A 19,574-nucleotide genomic window follows, 5' to 3' on the forward strand; every position below is an offset into this window, starting at 1 on the left:
ATGATTTTCTTCCTGGCTCCTTTCAACATCATCCCGCTCTTTCTTTAGACAGTAACTGCCTATTTAGAGTTACAGACATAGAAGCTACAGCATCTGGAAAGTGTCCCTTCAAGTCCCTGAAATTTCTTTACTGACTGCTTACCTATGAGATTCATCTTTACTCTACTGAACATGGAATAATTATTTATATAACAAAAACAGTCCAGGTCTGCTGCGCTATTCCACAGGCAGTAGCTGCCAAAGAACTTAAAATGAGGGATCAGTAAAGTGAATCAGAAGTATTTTCTTAGAACATCAGCTTGGAAACCCAACAGCTGTTGAGTAAATGTGCTGCTGTGTTGCCTTCATTAAAATGGAAAGGTTTTGCGATAGATAATACATTAACTGTGTTGCTTGTTTTCTTAGGCTCCAGGTTATGGAGACGTTAGGTTGTCTTTGGAGGCAATACCAGATACCGTAAACCTTGAAGAACCTTTTCATATTACCTGTAAAATAACAAACTGCAGGTAATGCCACTGTTTGTGGATGAATGTCCTTTCTACCTCACCTACCTAGAAGAGGATTTTAAAATCTTTTTGTTACTGTCTCCTTTTAAGTTTTCCTCAACATATAGCCTTCTCTGATGTTGATATTGAGTACTGTAAAATTCTTCATCTGGTAGCAGTATAATTACATATTTTTAACGGCCTATTGTATTATGCATCTTCTGTATTTTGTTTCGTTCATGTGTCACACGCTATGAGGTAGGTATTCATTGTTTATACTTCCTTCACCAAAACATGAACTAATAGGTTCTTATGTATTAATATATTTTGAATTGAAGTAGTAAGATTTTTTGAGGCATACTTGTCCTTGAGCTGTATCTTGAGTATTAAGAAACCAAACATTGCTTATGGATTTAATGTAAGGGGAAATCATTGATTCGAAAACAGGGTTTTGACAGTGAAGAGAGAGCATAATCTGAACTGTCAGGAAGCAAAGAGCACAGAGCTTTGAAACCAGAAAAAAATAGAATTACGTTCCAGTCCTATGCCCTCTGCTCCTACTTGTATTACCACTTGGTTTGTATTATTATTTGGGGTATTTTGATATTATTGCAGTGATGAATCTCATCCCTCTTTGTGTGAATGTATAATCCTTTTAATTCCATATTTATTCTGACTTTTTTGTATTAGAAAGATAGGAAATATTTATCCTTCAAAATTACAGAAATACCCACTTCCTCTATGAAGCTACCCAGACTTTCCAAAGCACAGGTATTCATGCCTTCTCTATCATAGAAAATATTTACTTAGTTTTTTTAGTGACACTCATATATTGCTATAAGTATTAGTCTCTTTCTCACTGGATTGTGAATTATTCAAGGGAAAGGACATGGCCCTTAGTGTCTGCCACATCGTGAGTTCAGTAAACAACAATACAGGGCAAAGACCCTGTGCTTATAAGGTGTTACAGGGTGTTGGGGAATTTTTTTTTTTTTTAAGTTTTTTTCAGCAAATCAGTTTATTGACCAGCTCACAAGTGTTATTTTTTTCAAAAGTTAACTTATTTTGGTGTTCACTTTAACTTTTGGTGATTGAAATAAGTTTTCTAAAAAGCACATGTCTCTTATATCTTTAATTTCCTCTCTATATAAATGTCATTCCCTGCCCCTACACACCAGAGAGATGCACAGACACATACACACAACATATATAAGTCTTACTGAATTTTTGTGAAATTAACAATATTCACGTAGTACATCTACCCTGGTCCCTGGCACATAGTAGCCATCTCAAATGTTTGTTAGGGAGATACAGACATATACAAGTTAATATTATAAAGTCAATATGTCTAAAAAAATAAAATTTAAATAAGCAATTTAAAATTTGGAGCCAAGTATAAGAATAAATAGCTAAAAGAGCCATAAGTAGCCATGAATGGTGGTAGGAGACTATTTTTCATTATGAGTCTTTTGGTTATTTAAAAAAGAACAATATGCATACTTTCATGAAAAGTTTTTTTAACTTATTTAAGCTGAACTGGTGATATCTGTTATAAGCAGAAGTAGTCTTTTCTTGGTAAATAATCCATTTAGCAAACCTGAATAGTATTTACATCTTATGAATCCTGCCAGTTGTTTCCCAAGTTATGGTAAAGTAACATAGATTAAATATCAAAAGGACGAGACCAGAATCAGTTGTTTTCTTCTTTTCCTGTAGAGTACCTAACAGAAATAGTGAGAATATATGGCAACAAGATTAGTCACAAATGTGTGGAAGTCTCCCAGAAAAATGGCAGCACCAGATCAGCACCAGGAGGCCAGTGTTGTATAATAGAACCAGAAGGCCAACATCAGACAGGCAGACTAGTCTGAGGCCATTTTAAGTGCTAGAAGGTGTGATTTCCTTTCATCTTCCTGATTCTATCTTAGGTGACATATAAATGTTATAATAGCTTTTCTCTTTCTGGTTTTTATTCTCCTGGATACAGAGAAAACAAGTTTACTGTCAATAGTAGAAATATCGCAGTACCTCTTTGTGAAATGAACAAGATTTATTCCTATTATTCTGATTCCTCCAGCAGTGAAAGGACTATGGATCTGGTTTTGGAAATGTGCAATACCAATTCCATCCACTGGTGTGGAATTTCAGGAAGACAGCTGGGAAAGCTGCATCCAAGTTCTTCGCTCTCTCTTGCCCTTACTCTGCTTTCTTCAGTACAGGGACTGCAAGTATGCTGTCTTTTCAAAAATTCTAATATTTGGGGGCTGTTAACTTACAAGTCATTTGTGATATTCATATTTCCTCTGAATGGATGAAAACTTAGACTCATCTCCCTCTCTCTCTCTCTCTCTCTCTCTCTCTCTCAATAGAGCATCTCTGGCTTAAGACTAACAGACACATTCTTAAAGAGAACATATGAATATGATGACATCGCACAAGTCTGTGTGGTATCTTCTGCCATTAAAGTGGAAAGCTGAAGGAAATTTCCAATGTTATGCTTTTCATTTAGTTTCACAGAACTGCTTTTTGTCACCTTTGTAAAATGATGACGTCAACAACGAAGTAAATATGTTATTTAAATTTCTTTCCTGTAAAATAGTTAAAATATTAAATATTTGTTTTGAAGAGATCTGATTTTATCTTGTAAGTTATGTTCGAAATGAACATGTGTAGATTTTCTACACCTATTTAATTTCATTTCATTTTAGATGATCATTGGGCTTTGTTCTCCAGAAGCTGTGTATCTGAGACCATTTGTCCCTAGCCAGTATCTACACGAGTCAGCAAACTTTTTATGTAAGGTACAAGATACTAAATATTTTAGGCTTTGTAGGCCATAAGGTTCTGTCACAAATACTGAACTCTGCCACTGTACTGCAAGAGCAGCCAGTAGGCAAAAAAAGTACAGTGGTGTACACAAAAAGCAGCAGCTGGACTGGGGAAGGTGAGGCAGGAGAATCACTTGAACCCAGGAGGTGCAGGTGGCAGTAAGCTGAGATCATGCCACTGTACCACTGTACTCTAGCCTGAGCGACAGAGCAAGACCGTCTCAAAAAAAAAAAAAAAAAAAAAAAAAAAAAAGAGGCAGCTGGACAGATTTAGCCTGCAGGGTATAGTTGGCTGACCTCAATCTAGAAGAAAGAGTTGTTTCTTAGAACTTTGTAACATTTGTTTAGAAATATTTCAGTTAACTCCAGTTGTTTTCCTAGCTATTCAGTCAGCAGAAAAAGTTTGCTTAAAACAAAGGGGGTAAGGCCGGGCGCGGTGGCTCAAGTCTTAATCCCAGCACTTTGGGAGGCCGAGATGGGTGGATCACGAGGTCAGGAGATAGAGACCATCCTGGCTAACACGGTGAAACCCCATCTCTACTAAAAATACAAAAAATTAGCCGGGCGTGGTGGCGGCGCCTGTAGTCCCAGCTACTCCGGAGGCTGAGGCAGGAGAATGGCGGGAACCCTGGAGGCGGAGCTTGGAGTGAGCTGAGATCCGGCCACTGCACTCCAGCCTGGGCGACAGAGCAAGACTCTGTCTCAAAAAAAAAACAAAAAACAAAGCGGGTAGTCCTCTTATAACCTGATATTTGTTAGCACAATATAAGCTTTCTAATTGTTTTCAAAATTACTGTAATGGTTTGTGTCTGTATTTGTATATTATACCTACAAACATACATGTCTTTCAGCTACTGAACAGATCAGAACTGGTTTTACTTTTTAGGTTGTTGATTTTTTTCATTAACTATTAACTAAGAATAATACTTATTATAAGCCAAAAATTGCTGGGTTTTTTTCTCATTGATTAAGCCACTTATTTTTATATGGTATATTTAAATAATTTCTATCTTCTGATATGATTTTAAACTCTAAATCATGTGTTACTGTTATAAAACTTTCTCCATGTAATCACACTTAGTTATGAGCAAAGCAGTGAGGAAGTTGAGGTGATAAACAACTTTGCAGCATTAATGTAACAAAAAGTTTAAGTATTTTGTCAGGAAAACAAAAGCGTAGGCCGTTAAATAAAAGCTATTCTATTTTGGTAAGTTGAAATTCAAGAATGTATATATGATTTCTTAAATTAAGAGTGCATTAAATCAAATACAAAAATTGGTTTTTCAATGCATCATTATTTATTGCCATAACAAATTGTTTGGTCCAAAATGAAAGCTATATTCAGAAGGTTTGCACCTCAAAATTGAGTAATAATTAATGAAATGTCCATACAAAATAAAGTGCAAGCAGTGTAAAATTGAAATCTGTCTTTGTTTCAAAATGATTAAGATTGATTAAATGATGAAATAATATTTATAGCCACTGCACTGGATACTTGGATTGTTTTTCAAGCATCTTCTTATGACTGAATCTTCTGTTTCATTCTGTTTTAAATCTTAAAAGTAGTATCATGGTCACTTGGAATCTGCTCTGTACTTTAATTATAGTCTCTTCTGTTATAAACAATAACGTGGACACATATTTTTCATAGTTTTAAGTAAAGATTAGATAATGCCATCTTAGAAAGGATCTGTTTAACCTATATTATAAAAGTTAGATACACAATTTGGTACATTAAATGAAAATGTCATTTGCATATATAGAACCTATTCTGTTTTACATAGTATCATAATAACTACAGCTACTACAAGAAATGGAAGTCAAACATTTAGTAGGATGCTTAAAGAGTTAGTTTAATAATGTCCTCTTACTTTTCTAGTTAGATAGCAACTATATTTCCCAGACAAGCAAGAAAATATATGGGGCAGTTTTTATAAATTGAAAAGTAGCTAGCACAATCCAACCACACAAAATTTTTTTGAAACAGCTTGCAATGCTGTGATTCCAAAGTGATCAAGGTACTTGAAGAGCAAAAATGGCTTGAATAGAATGGAAATGTAGGTAAGTGGACAGATAGCATCTGGATTGAATTTGTTACAGGTGATATATTAGCAAAGAAACAAATAGAAAAATGAAATGGAAGAAATATACCAATTCCCATTATTTCATATAAAAAGAATGGCTAATTTACAGATGTTAGCACATGAAGACATTGTTCTAAAGTTTTTTTCTTATAGTATCTTTGTCTGGGTAATACTGGTCAAATAAAATGAGTTGGGAAGCATTTTCTCCTCTTCTGTTTCCTGGAAGAGATTGTTTAGAATTGCTATTATTTCTCCCTTAAGTGTTTGGTAAAATTCATCACTGAAGTTATCTGGGTCTGTAGTTTTCTTTCCTGGAAGGTTTTTAACTTAACCACAAACTCAATTTCCTTAATAAATACGGGTCTGTTTAGGTTTTCTATTTCTTCAGTGAGATTTCTAGTTTGTATCCTATAGGGAATCTGTTTCATCTAAGTTGTTAAATATACAATCCTTGAGTTGGTCATGGTGTTTTCTAGTTAGCCTTTTAATACCTATAGTGTCTGTAGTATATCCCCTCTTTCATTTCTGACACTGTGAATTTGTATCTTCTGTTTTTCTAGGCAGTGAGCTAGAAGCTTATCTTATTGCTCTAAAAGCATTTTAAATGCACTCAAGATAGTTACGCTAGAAACTTTGACTTCTTATTCAACACTGAATATGAGTGACTAATTTTTAATTAAGAATCTATGTTGCGGCCGGGCGCGGTGGCTCAAGCCTGTAATCCCAGCACTTTGGGAGGCCGAGACGGGCAGATCACGAGGTCAGGAGATCAAGACCATCCTGGCTAACACAGTGAAACCCCGTCTCTACTAAAAAAAAATACAAAAAATTAGCCGGGCGAGGTGGCGGGCGCCTATAGTCCCAGCTACTCGGGAGGCTGAGGCAGGAGAATGGCGGGAACCCGGGAGGCGGAGCTTGCAGTGAGCCGAGATCCGGCCACTGCACTCCAGCCTGGGTGACAGAGCGAGACTCCGTCTCAAAAAAAAAAAAAAAAAAAGAATCTTATGTTGCTTTTTATATCACAGTAATGACTTCTATGTGATTAGTAGTACTACTTCGTTCTGTGTAATACTAGAATACTAGGAGATCATTCTAACTCAGTGAAAAACAAAGTTGGCTTAGATGGAATACGAATTTAACTTCTAAGGGCTGAAGACTTGAATTCTGCTTTTTTTAAATTCTGCAGAACTATATATCTTCATACAGATCTTCATTGTAGCTTTAGCCAGGTGCTTAGGTGTTTGCAGGTGTAATTGAGAAACCTCTAACCTAGTGTTCCTCTAAGTTAGAGTCCCTGGATCTGTATCAAAACCACCTAGTGTACTGTTTAAAATGGCCATTCCTAGGCCTTATTACAGGACCTACTATAACAGAATTAAACACGTGGCCCTGAATCTGCATCTTTAATGAATTCTCCAGGTGATTCTTACAATGAAGTTATAGAACTACTATTCTGACGTCACAAAGGAGAAAGAGAAAAGTTGGTTTTTAAACCTCAAGATACAAAATAATTAGTCTCTCTCTCTCTTTTTTTTTTTTTTGAGATGGAGTCTTACTCTGTCACCCAGGCTGGAGTGCAATGGCGCAATCTCGGCTCACTGCAACCTCCGCCTCTCAGGTTCAAGTGATGCTCATGCTTCAGCCTCCCGCGTAGCTGGGACTATAGGCGCCTGCCACCAAGCCAGGCTAATTTTTGTATTTTCAGTAGAGGTGAGGTTTCAGCACGTTGGCCAGACTGGTCTCGAACTCCTGACCTCTGGTGATCCGCCCCCCCCGCCCCCCGCCCTCAGCCTCCCAAAGTGCTGCCATTACAGGCATGAGCTACTGCGCCCGGCCGATTAGTCTTTTGATAAGGGTTCTGTAAGGCCTAATCATCTGCATTATTACTAATTTAATTTTATATTGCTTCCTGGCCAGGCACAATGGCTCACACCTCTAATCCCAGCACTTTGAGGGGCCAAAATGGGCAGATCACTTGAGGTCAGGAGTTTGAGACCAGCCTGGCCAATATAGTGAAATCCTGTCTCCATTAAAAACAAAAATTAGCGGCCAGGCACGGTGGCTCACGCCCATAATCCCAACATTGGGGAAGCCAAGGCAGGCGGATCACAAGGTCTAGAGATAGAGACCATCCTGGCCAACATACTGAAACCCTGTCTCTACTAAAAATACAAAAATTAGCTGGGCGTGGTGGCGTGTCCCTGTAATCCCAGCTACTTGGGAGGCTAAGGCAGGAGAATCACTTGAACCTGGGAGGCAGAGGTTGCAGTGAGTCCAGATTGTGCCACTGCACTCCAGCCTGGCGACAGAGTGACACTCCATCTCAAAAAAAAAAAAAAAAAAAAAAAAAAAAATTAGCTGGGCATGGCGGTGGGCACCTATAATCCCAGCTACTTGGGAGGTTGAGGCTCAAGAATCGCTTGAATCCAGGAGGTGTGGAGGTTGCAGTGAGCTGAGATCGCAACACTGCACTCAAGCCTGGCAAAAGAGTAAGACTCCATCTCAAAAAAACCCCACAAAATTTATATTACTTCCTTTTTCAGTTTTCCCTTGTAAAACTTGTGAAGTCATTACATGTCAGCACCAATTTCATGATTAATAAAAAATATACTCTAGTTGGAATTAAACTCTCATCATCAATGTAATTAGGCCCATGCTATTTATGCCTAATGCCCCTTTTCTCCACTAACTAATATGGCATCTCATAACAAAATATTTTAAGTCTCCTGTTATATTTAAATTGCATCAAATTTAAATTATGTTAATTGTACTAAGACTGGCATGCCAAGCCAAATTATCACAGAAGCTTACATGAACAAGCAATGTTAGTGATAGATGCTTTTTGTTATCCATCAAATAATTACTAAGTTTTCCTTTTTTAAAAAATCAGTGTTTATGGGCACACAATTAAATACCATTTAGAACATCCTTAACTTAGGACCAGGTCACTGGCTTAGTTAAAATATGTTTATATTTGATAGTTTCCAAGGTAAGCTTACCACTGGGGAAATTGTGATAATTAAGTCATACAGTTATATCACTGACCTAACCAGTACATTAAAGATTTCTAAATGTATCTTATTGTGTGTTTAGCGTAAGTGGCCATGCTAATGTTATCAATACCAAACTGCAGACAAGATTAGTTAAGATGCAGAAAACCTGAGCATCCTACCCTTTACTTTCTGTACATTCACATTACCAATTTTTTCTTTTCAAAACATCCCTTGCATCAAGTGCTACTTTCTAACAGCTCTTAAGTTTCTCTGTTCACCAGAACAAACAACATTAAAGATCATATTGGTTCCCATGTTATATATTCATTACTGATAGCACTTATCAAAGCTAAACATAGATAATATTCCTTCTTTCCTGACATACTGCTCAGTGGCAAGTACACTTCTTCTCAACCAGCATAGGAAACCTTTCCTTTGGGTCATTTCCCCTCTCAAAAAACTGCTTAAAGGAAATTGGAGCTAAAGAGCTTACCAACAAATAGTCCTACTAGAGTTCAATAAATATACTTTGCTATTAAGTCTAATATACAAATATGATAGAAGTTTGAAAATGGAACCTTATCCCAGTGCTATATTGGCACTCAACAAGGCTAGTGATCACTTCCAAAGGAGTCATGTTATGTTTTCAGTTTGTCTGTGATAAACCTATTGTCTAAACGGATTTATTCTTTAAGAATATACACAAGAGGTTTTCCTCCATTATTTTCACACATCAGATATGTTGTTTGGTTTTTTGAACGAGGGAGGGGACTATCTACAACAAATACTTCATTCATAGCCATAAACCATTTGTATCTTGGGCTTGAGCCCCGGGTCAAATCAGGAATGCTCTTCAGCGCTGCTGCTGAATGATCTGCTCCGGATGTGATTTCTCAGTTGCTCTATAAGTTCAGGATTTTGTTGCTGTATCTGCTGAGCAAACTGCTGTCCCCTGTAGTAAAGAGGCAATGTGGTTTGAATAGGGAATTGCCAGTCACATTTACCCAAGCAAAAAGAACTGCAGAAAATGTGGGAGCTACCTAAAGGGGGCTTTTTTCTATAAAAATAAGTTTTAGAGCCACCTCTTTAGTATCTACAAGTTTACCAGTGCCTCCATATCGCATTATTACAATGCAGTGTTCTTTATAAGAAACAAAACACCCATGCTAAAAAAAATAAGTACCTCAATTGGGTGAAATCTACTTCTCTAGTGCTAATGACAAAGAAGCAAAGGGCTAAGAAGTGTATGTTTTTATTGTATGTGCTAAAATATAATGCTTTTATACGCAAGTCTTAATAGTCTCATATAACACCCAGTTTGGGATGCTTTTGGAGGTCATCTAACAAGTAATTTTAAAAACACTAAGAAGTTTAACACAAATTGTAGTGTATGACCCTCTATTGCCAGTGTTAGATATTATTATACGCCATTTAAAGGTCATTCTAAAAACGCAATATTCTAAGTGGATACACGGTTGTGCTGACAAACAACAAATGGTACTGTGGCTTCATATAAAGTGTCCAGTGAGAGTATCAGACACAGATTCAAAAAGTAAAGTTATCTTCACCAATCTGATACAAGTGGAGGCAATATGCTCCAGTAACGAGAAGATGCAAGTAGTTCCTCTAAGTGCTGACAGGCACTGAAAAAGTTTGAATAAAAGTTTCCTGAATTGCCTGAACATTAAAGTATGTAACATGTGATTTTAAACTACGTATGTGTACCTAAATTGATATATATTTTAAGAGGATATTTGACCTTCATCTGCGTCCCTGGGTAGTTTGAAGTCTGCTGAAAAACTTGGATCTTCATTGGGAAAAAATGGGGGATTAGCAGCTTTATATATATATGAGATCACAATTTATTTGGACATATGATTTTTTACCGTTTGTCTCCATACCCTCAAAGTACCAGGGCACCAATCCTTGGGACCTTCTGTAAGCAAAGATATAGTGCTGATACCCCCACTTAAAAACCAATGACCCTAATTTCACACTGACAACACAATCAAGTAAAATTAAAATTAGGCTACAAATGAAAAAGACTGACTGTGCTATCGGTTCCTTAGCAAGTCAGTAACCTGTACCTCAGTTTCTCTAGCCATTGGGTAGGGATATAAATTATCTACTTTTGTAATATCTGCCCCTCACCTGCCTTATTGAGATGGTACCAAAAAAGAAAAAGAAGCAAAGATTCTGCTGGTACTTGAAAGTCCCAAAAAATAAAGCATAATGAACGGGGAAAAAAAAAAGCATAATAAACATGATTGTTTTTCTCAACAGACAGGACTGGCCAACTATCTAGGTATGGATTCCTGCCCTGCAGTCTAAAAAGTGGTTCTAATTCATGAACTTCTTTCAGATGTAGTAACATTAAGGAGGCCAAAGTTACTAATGGTAAAAGATAAAAAGAAAGCCCTGACCCCTCACCATAGAGATACACTGTAAAACATAAAATACATCTTCACTATTTCTGTTTTAAATAATACTTACGCTTGGATGAGGCTTGACAGGTCAGTTAGGCCCCCAACTCCAGCAGCAGGTCCCCCAATGGCATTTGTCATCATTCCTGACATTCTAGAGTACACAAGAAATACATCACTGGAATTGGTATATATTCTTAACAAATAGGACAACTGGAGGAGGAAAACTTAATAAAATATACCCATGTTATACCAGTAGCTAGGCCAAATGTGTGTGGCTTTAAGCTCCAACTGACTGTCATTCAGAACAGTTTCATCATTTTTGAGCTAATGTGCTCAAATTAGGAGCCTGGCAAGTAGAAGGTGGGAGAAGTGTAATAAGCTCTTTCTATATACTTACAGCTGTTGAACTTGAGGGTTCTGCATTAAACTTGCTGCCTGAAATTGAAAAATAGCACGTCCCATTAAAGGCAGATAATATGTAGGGATCTTTAACAAAGATTTTTTTTTTAGAAGAACGAAAGGTAAACCATGTATGCACTAACATTTTGTAGAGTTTCAGTGTGCTAAGCAAAGTAAATGGGAATGTAAAAAGAGAGAAAGTACTAGAAAAAGTGGCATTAAGAAGACACGGTGAGGATAAAGAGATTACAAACAACACTGTAAACCGAGGATGTTGACAGCAGTTTACCTCCTACTGCTGATCAGACCAATTAAGCCAAAAGGAAAAATAGGAACTTATAGCTAAGGGATCTCCTACACTTGAGAAGGTCCATTCCAAACGAGCTCTTAAGAGATGTGACTTTGCTCCATGGGGCCCAGCAGTTTCAATGCTTCCCATGCTTACGGTGGCACAGGGAATTATATTTATGTGCACACACACTTTTAAAACATTCTATTTTGAAAGCATCACGTTTTTTTCCCCTCAAATTGGTAATGTCAACAATATTCATGTAAAATTTGAATTTAGTCTAAATCTTTGTAGACAATAGATTTTATTCACAGACTCTCTATGAGGTGTTGGTAAAAGCCACCACTTGCTTCTATTACCAGAAAGATCACTGACTGATTCGTAAGTAATTCAAAACTTTCCTCAAGTCCCAGTCAGGATGGGTGCCTCTGAGCCAACCCGTAAGTGCTAAAGGCATTACACAGGAAAAGCGGGATGGATGAGCTACAAACATGAAACGCTGGTTTTGCAATCCCTTTAAACTAGCTCTGCAACAGTAGTTCTTCCCCTTCTCCCAGAATCTAGGATCTAGAAGAAATTTAGAACAGATCTATGGCTTTTCCGGTCACTTTTCAGTAAGCAGTCCTCCTGTCACTTTAAGTTCTATAAAATGACCTTCAGTTCAGCAATTAATGTCTCAGTGTAACAACGAAATATATAAAGCTTCATTTATAGGTAAAACTTCTTCCTTCCTAGCATGGGCCTGCTACAGATTGACCAGTTGCAGAAAAGAGGGATCACTGACTGCTCTGTTTCCTATAGTAGGGGTCCCAACCCCTAGGCCACAGACTGTTAGGAACCAGGCTGTACAGCAGCAAGTTGGCGGTGGGCGAGCAAGCATTACTGCCTGAGCTCCACCTCCTGTCAGATCAGCTGCAGCATCAGATTCTCATAGGAGCAAGAACCCTATTGTGAACTGTGCACATGAGGGATCTAGGTTGAGTGCTCCTCAAGAGAATCTAACGATTCTCCCCGTCCTGCCCCTACCCCCTACCCCCAGTATGGTCCATGGAAAAAGTGTCTTCCATGAAACCAGTCCCTGTTACAAAAAGGTTGGGGACTGCTCTCCTACAGTGCTTTTTTTTTTTGGAGATGGAGTTTCACTCTGTCACCCAGGCTGGAGTGCAATGGCATGACCTCAGTTCACTGCAACCTCTGCCTCCCGGAGTCAAGTGATTCTCCTGCCTCAGCCTCCCAAGTAGCTGGGATTACAGGCGTGCACCACCATGCCCAGCTAATTTTTCTATTTTCAGTAGAGACGGGGTTTCGCCAGGTTGACCAGGTTGGTCTGGAACTCCTGACCTCAAGTGATCCACCCATCTCAGCCTCCCAAAGTGCTGGGATTACAGGTGTGAGCCACCACACCAAGGCCTATAGTCCTTCTTTATCCTCTAGTGCTTCCAGTCCTCTTCCCCCAGTTTGCTGATTAAGAGTTGTGGCCCTCCAGGGTGAGGGTTAAATGGAAGGAAAGGTGAAAGGAGCAGCAAAGTTCTTATTTGATGACTGGTATTATCTTACTAGTTTTGCATTGGTGCTCTTTGAGTTTGCAAGGTATTCAAAAACTATGTGGTTGTCTTATGGGGTACTTTCTGGTGTTCTTCAGACACTTCTGCTTTCCCTAGGCCCCTGGAGATTTCTTATCTCTTCTTTGAAAAGGTTAATTTACCCTCTGGATGAATGCTATGACTTTCCCTTCAGTCTCAGGTTCTTGGCAGTCCTCCAGAGATTCCCTGTCTTGGGAATCTATCACACTTCCAGGAAAGCCTCTTGGACATATTCAGACACCCTCTCTCACAACTGTGTGTGCTCACCTTGGTCCACAGGAAACACCTCTGCTCTACTCTCATCATTATCGTAACTGCCCAAACCACACAGCTAATTCTGCCACTGGCTTTCCAGCTGAACCATCGGGTAGAAAGTCTCCGTACCAGAAACGCCCTTTCTCAGTGAGGGCTTGAGATGAGAGCAAGCCTCCCTAATTCCTTCATCTAGGGAGCCCTAGAACTCTAATAGCTCTCTCCAAAAATCTTGTTTTAATTTCCATCAACCTTGCCTTTTTTACGAGTCACAAAACAAGTTTTTTATCCCCATCTTTTGCAACTCCTACATGGTGGTCTCACACCTTATTTTGGTACATAGCAGCTTGGAGCCTAAGCCAAACCTGAAACTAAAAGAATTCCATTTTTCACATCCTGTTACAATACCATAACCTGAGTCCTGGAATGGGTAACTATGCTTCCAAAAAAAAAATGAAGTCACAAGATCTACAAAACATGTATTTGCTAGCATGGTAAGAAGGCTGAAATTTGATGAGGGAAAAATAAAAACTACCAATTGCTAAAAAGACTTATCTCACTGGGAATGAGTCATCTGTGCATTTCAGTTCAACAGAAGATTTAATGGATCCAAGACACATTTTTTGAAGGAAACAGAAGATGAATAAAAACTGATTCCTGCCTTCCAAGGGCATATCATGTGATAGAATAATTCTCATCCGAAGTATACAGTCACCCCAGGAGCTTGATATGCCCTGGGAACATCCTAAACCCACTAAATGAAAGTTACCACATACTGAACCAGAGCATGTATGTTCTCAAAAAGGCCCAGACATTATTTTGTTGGTTTGTAAGAATAGAGGACACCATATGATATATATATATATATATACACATATATATATATATATCAAACTCTAAAGATAAAAAACAAGGCAGACAATGCTGAGGGGCAAACCTAGGGAACCGCAATGGCCAAATACTCAAACTGCAGATGTTAGATATCTTCCTAGGACCACTTTTATGTAAGAGAGTAGTTTTTAACATTTCATATATTGGCAGATTCCTGTACCAACGAAAAATAAGATGCTCTCCTGGAAAAATGCACATATACACATGTACATAGATTTTTATGTACAATTTTGGGAAAATCCATGAGCTTCCTGAAGTCCATCCATGGCTTTCCCACAGGAGGTACATGGACACGTTAAGAACCCTGCCATTCAGCCAGAGAGAAAGGCCAGGCCACCTACAAAGGAAGCCCATCAGACCAACAGCGGATCTCTCAGCAGAAACCCTAGAAGCCAGAAGAGATTGGGGGCCAATATTCAACGTTCTTAAAAGAATTTCCAACCCAGAATTTCATATCTGGTCAAACTAAGCTTCATAAGCAAAGGAGAAATAAGATCCTTTTCAGACAAGTAAATGCTGAGGGAACTCGTTACTAACAGACCTGCCTTACAAGAGTTCCTAAAGGAAGCACTAAATATGGAAAGCAAAAACTGTTACCAGCCACTACAAAAGCACACTGAAGTACACAGACTAGGGACACTGTGAAGCAACCACGTAAGTTTGCAAAATAACCAGCTAGCATAATGATGATAGGATCAAATTTACACATAACAATACTAACCTTAAATGTAAATGGGCTAAATGCCCCAATTAAAAGACATAGAATGGCAAGCTAGATAAAAAAACAATATCCCATCAGTGAGCTGTATTCAAGAGACCCACTATACATACAAAGACACACATAGGCCAAAATACAGGGATGAAGGAAAATTTACCAAGCAAATGGAAAACAGAAAAAAGCAGTGGTTGCAATCCTAGTTCCCGACAAAACAGACTTTAAATCAAAGAAGATCAAAAAAGACAAAGAAGGAAGCAGAGGTTGTAGTGAGCTGAGATCGTGCCACTGTACTCCAGTCTGGGTGACAGAGCAAAACTCTGTCTCAAGAAAAAAAAAAGGCAAAGAAGGGCATTACATAATGGTAAAGGGTTCAATTCAACAACAAGAACTATCTTAAATATATATGCTCCAATACAGGAGCACCCAGATTCACAAAGCAAGTACTTCGAGAGCCTCAAAGAGACTAGACGCCCACACAGTAATAGTGGGAGGCTTTAACACTCTGCTGACAATATTAGACAGATCATCAAGACAGAAAACTAACAAAGATATTCAAACCTGAACTCAGCTCTGGATCAAGTGGACCTGATATCTACAGAACTCTCCACCCAAAAACAACAGAATACACATTCTTCTTATCACAACACAGCACTCAATTCACTCAAAACCACACAACTACATGGAAATTGAACAACCTGCTCCTGAATGACTTTTGGGTAAAGAACGAAATTAAGGCAGAAATCAAGAAGTTCTTTGAAACTAATGAGAACAAAGAAACAACATACCAGAATCTCAGACACAGCTAAAACAATGTTAAGAAAGAAATTTATAGCACTAAATGCCCAAATCAAAAAGCTAGAAAGATCTCCAGTTGACAACTTAACATCACAACTCAAAGAACTAGAGAAACAAGAACAAACAAACCCCAAAGCTAGCAGAAGACAAGAAATAACCAAGATCAGAGCTGAACTGAAGGAGAGAGAGACACAAAAAACCCTTCCAAAAAAAAAAAAAATCAATGAATTCAGAAGCTAGTTTTTTGAAAAAATTAATAAACTATAGCTAGCTATACTAATGAAAAGAAAAGAGAGAAGATTCAAACAAACACAATAAAAAATGATAAGGGGGATATTACCACTGACCCCACAGAAATACAAACAACCATCAAAGAATACTATAAACAGTTCTGGCCAGGCGCGGTGGCTCAAGCCTGTAATCCCAGCACTTTGGGAGGCCGAGACGGGCGGATCACGAGGTCAAGAGTTCGAGACCATCCTGGCTAACACGGTGAAACCCCGTCTCTACTAAAAAATACAAAAAAAAAAAAAAAAAAAAAAAAAAAGCTAGCCGGGCGAGGTGGCTGGCGCCTGTAGTCCCAGCTACGCAGGAGGCTGAGGCAGGAGAATGGCGTAAACCCGGGAGGCGGAGCTTGCAGTGAGCTGAGATCCGGCCACTGCACTCCAGCCCGGGCGACAGAGCGAGACTCCATCTCAAAAAAAAAAAAAAAAAAAAAAAAAACTACAGTTCTATGCACATAAACTAGAAATTTTACTAATCAATTTCTAGAAGAACTTCATAAATTCCTGGACACATACACCCTCCCAAAACTGAACCAGGAAGAAACTGAATCCCTGAACAAACCAATAATGAGTTCTGAAATTGAGGCACTAATAAATAGCCTACCAACCAAAAAAAAAAAAAAAAAAAGTCCACGACCAGATGAATTCACAGCTAAATTCTACCAGAGGTAGAAAAAAGAGCTGGTACCATTCCTACAGAAACTATTCTAAAAAATTGAAAAGGAGGATCTCCTCCCTAACTCATTCTATGAGCCAACATCATCCTGATACCAAAACCTGGCAGAGATACAACAACAAAAAAGAAAACTTCAGGCCAGTATCCTTGATGAACATTGATACAAAAATCCTCAGCAAAATACTGGCAAAACAAATCCAAGCAGCATATCAAAAAGCTTATCCACCACAATCAAGGAGGCTTCATCCCCAAGATGCAAGGCTGTTTCTACATATGCAAATCAATAAATGTGATTCATCTCATAAACAGAACTAAAGACAAAAACCCCATGATTATCTCAATAGACGCAGAAAAGGCCTTCAATAAAATTCAACATCCTTTCATGTAAAAAACTCTCCATAAACTAGATATTGAAGGAACACACCTCAAAATAATAAAAGCCATATATGACAAACCTACAGCCAATATCATACTGAATGAGCAAAAGCTGAAAGTATTCCCCTTGGAAACCAGCACAAGACAAGAATATCCTCTCTCACCATTCCTATTCAACATATTAATAGTATTGGAAGTTTTGGGCAGGGAAATCAAGCATGATAAAGAAATAAAGCGTATTCAAATAGGAAGAGAGGAAGTCAAATTATCCCTATATGCAGATGACATGATCCTTTATCTAGAAAACCCTATTGTCTCAGTGGAGAAGTTTCTTAAGCTGATAAGCAACTTCAGCACAGTCTCAGGATACAAAATTAATGTGCAAAAATCGCTAGCATTCCTACATACCAACAGGCAAGTCAAAAGTCAAATCACAAATGAACCATTCACAATTGCCACAAAAAGAATAAAATACCTAGGAATACAGCTAACAGGCGAAGTGAAGGAACTCTTCAAGGAGAACTACAAACCACTGCTCAAGGAAATAAGAGAGGACAGGAACAAGTGGAAAAACATTCCATGCTCATGGATAAGAAGAATCAAAAAAAAAAAGAAGAATCAATATCATGAAAATGGCCATACTGCCCAAAGCAATTTACAGACTCAATGCTATTCCCATTAAACTACCCTTGACATTCTTCACAGAATTAGAAAAAAACTATTTTAAAATTCATATGGAAGCAAAAAAGACCCCAAAGAGCCAAGGCAATCCTAAGTGAAAAGAACAAAGCTGAAGCATCACGCTACCCAATTTGAAACTATATTACAGGGCTACAATAACCAAAACAGCGTGGTACTGGTACAAGAACAGACACATAGGCCAGTGGAACAGAACAGAGAACCCAAAAATAAGACTGCACACCCACAACCATCTGATCTTTGACAAACCTGGCAAAGGCAATGGGGAAAGGATTCCCTATTTAATAAGTGGTGCCAAGAGAACTGGCTAGCCAAATGGAGAAAATTGAAACTGGACCCCTTTGCTATACTACATATATACAAAAATCAACTCAAAATGGATTCAAGACTTAAATGTACAACCCAAAACTTATAAAAACTCTATAAACCTAGGCAATATCATTCAGGACATAGGCACGGGCAAAGATTTCATGACGAAGATGTCAAAAGCAATTGCAACAAAAGAAAAAATTGACAAATGGGATCTAATTAAACTAAAGAGTTTCTTTTCCACACCAAAAGAAACAATCAACAGAGTAAACAGACAATCTACAGAATGGGAGAATATTTTTGCAATCTATCTGACAAAGGTCTAACATACTGTATCTATAAAGAACTTAAACAAATTTACAAGAAAAAAACAACCCCATTATAAAGTGGGCAAAGGAAATGAACAGACATTTCTCAAAAGAAGACATATATGTGGCCAATAAACATGAAAAAACAGCTCAACATCATTGATCATTAGAGAAATGCAAATCAAAACGACAATGAGATACCATCCCACATAAGTCAGAACAACTATTATTAAAAACTCAAAAATAGGCCAGGTGTGGTGGCTCATGCCTGTAATCCCAGCACTTCGGGAGGCTGAGGTGGGCGGATCACCAGAGGTCAGGAGTTTGACCAGCCTGGTCAACATGGTGAAACTCCATCTCTACTGAAAATACAAGAATTAGCCAGGTGTGGTTGTGGGTACCTATAAACCCAGCTACTCAGGAGGCTGAGGCAGGAGATTTGCTTGAACCCAGGAGGTGGAGGCTGCAGTGAGCCGAGATCCCACCATTGTACTCCAGACTGGGTGATGAGAGTAAAACTCCGTCTCAAAAAAAAAACAAACAACAAGAACAACAACAACAAAAAAATAGATGCTGGTGAAGTTGTGGAGAAAAAGGAATGCTTTAATAGTGTTGGTGGAAATGTAAATTAGTTCAACCATTGTGGAAAACAGTGTGGTGATTCCTCAAAGACCTAGAAGCAGACATACCATTCGACCCAGCAATCCCATTACTGGGTATACACCCAAAGGAATAGAAATCATTCTACTGTAAATACACATGCATACGTATGTTCACTGCAGCACTATTCACAATAGCAAAGACATGGAATCAACCCACATGCCCATCAATGATAGACTGGATAAAGACAATGCGGTACATATACACCATGGAATACTATGTAGCCATAACAAGAAACAAGATCATGTCCCTGGAGCTGGAGGCCATTTTACCATTTTACTTAACAAAGTAACACAGGAAAAGAACACCAAATAACACATGTTCTCACCTATAAGTGGGAGCCAAATATGAGAACACAATGACACACCTACGGGAACAACACACATTGGGCCTGTTGGAGGGCAGGGGATGGGAGGAGAGAAAGGCTCAGGAAGAACAGCTAATGGATGCTGGGCTTAATACGTGGGTAATGGAAGGATCTGTGCAGCAAACTACCACGGCACACATTTTACCTATGTAA

At 38.4% G+C, this 19,574-nt stretch overlaps 2 protein-coding genes across 7 annotated transcripts in view; one reads left to right on the plus strand and one right to left on the minus strand.

The window, feature by feature from the left end:
• Positions 1 to 3,857, plus strand: part of TRAPPC13 (trafficking protein particle complex 13) — a 45,521-nt gene extending 41,664 nt beyond the window's left edge. For 2 of the 4 annotated variants that reach the window (XM_030926688.1, XM_030926689.1), the window contains 3 exons: positions 406 to 506; positions 2,566 to 2,713; positions 2,855 to 3,857. In XM_030926688.1, the coding sequence (XP_030782548.1) occupies positions 406 to 506; positions 2,566 to 2,713; positions 2,855 to 2,962 (357 nt within the window). In that variant the 3' untranslated portion in view covers positions 2,963 to 3,857. Of the gene's footprint in view, positions 1 to 405; positions 507 to 2,562; positions 2,714 to 2,854 lie in introns of all 4 variants that reach the window. The other 2 variants (XM_010367707.2, XM_010367708.2) reach the window with 1 other exon arrangement.
• A 4,822-nt stretch (positions 3,858 to 8,679) lies between these two features.
• SGTB (small glutamine rich tetratricopeptide repeat containing beta) overlaps positions 8,680 to 19,574 on the minus strand; it is a 57,539-nt gene continuing 46,644 nt past the window's right edge. For 2 of the 3 annotated variants that reach the window (XM_030927477.1, XM_030927478.1), the window contains 3 exons: positions 11,214 to 11,251; positions 10,884 to 10,967; positions 8,680 to 9,342 (listed from right to left, as the gene is read on the minus strand). In XM_030927477.1, coding sequence (XP_030783337.1) covers positions 9,231 to 9,342; positions 10,884 to 10,967; positions 11,214 to 11,251 — 234 coding nt within the window. In that variant the 3' untranslated portion in view covers positions 8,680 to 9,230. The remainder of the gene's footprint in view (positions 9,343 to 10,883; positions 10,968 to 11,213; positions 11,252 to 19,574) is intronic. The other variant, XM_010367710.2, reaches the window with a different exon arrangement.

This window comes from Rhinopithecus roxellana, chromosome 3 (assembly GCF_007565055.1).
Source record: "Rhinopithecus roxellana isolate Shanxi Qingling chromosome 3, ASM756505v1, whole genome shotgun sequence".
Classification (NCBI taxonomy): Eukaryota; Metazoa; Chordata; class Mammalia; order Primates; family Cercopithecidae; genus Rhinopithecus; species Rhinopithecus roxellana.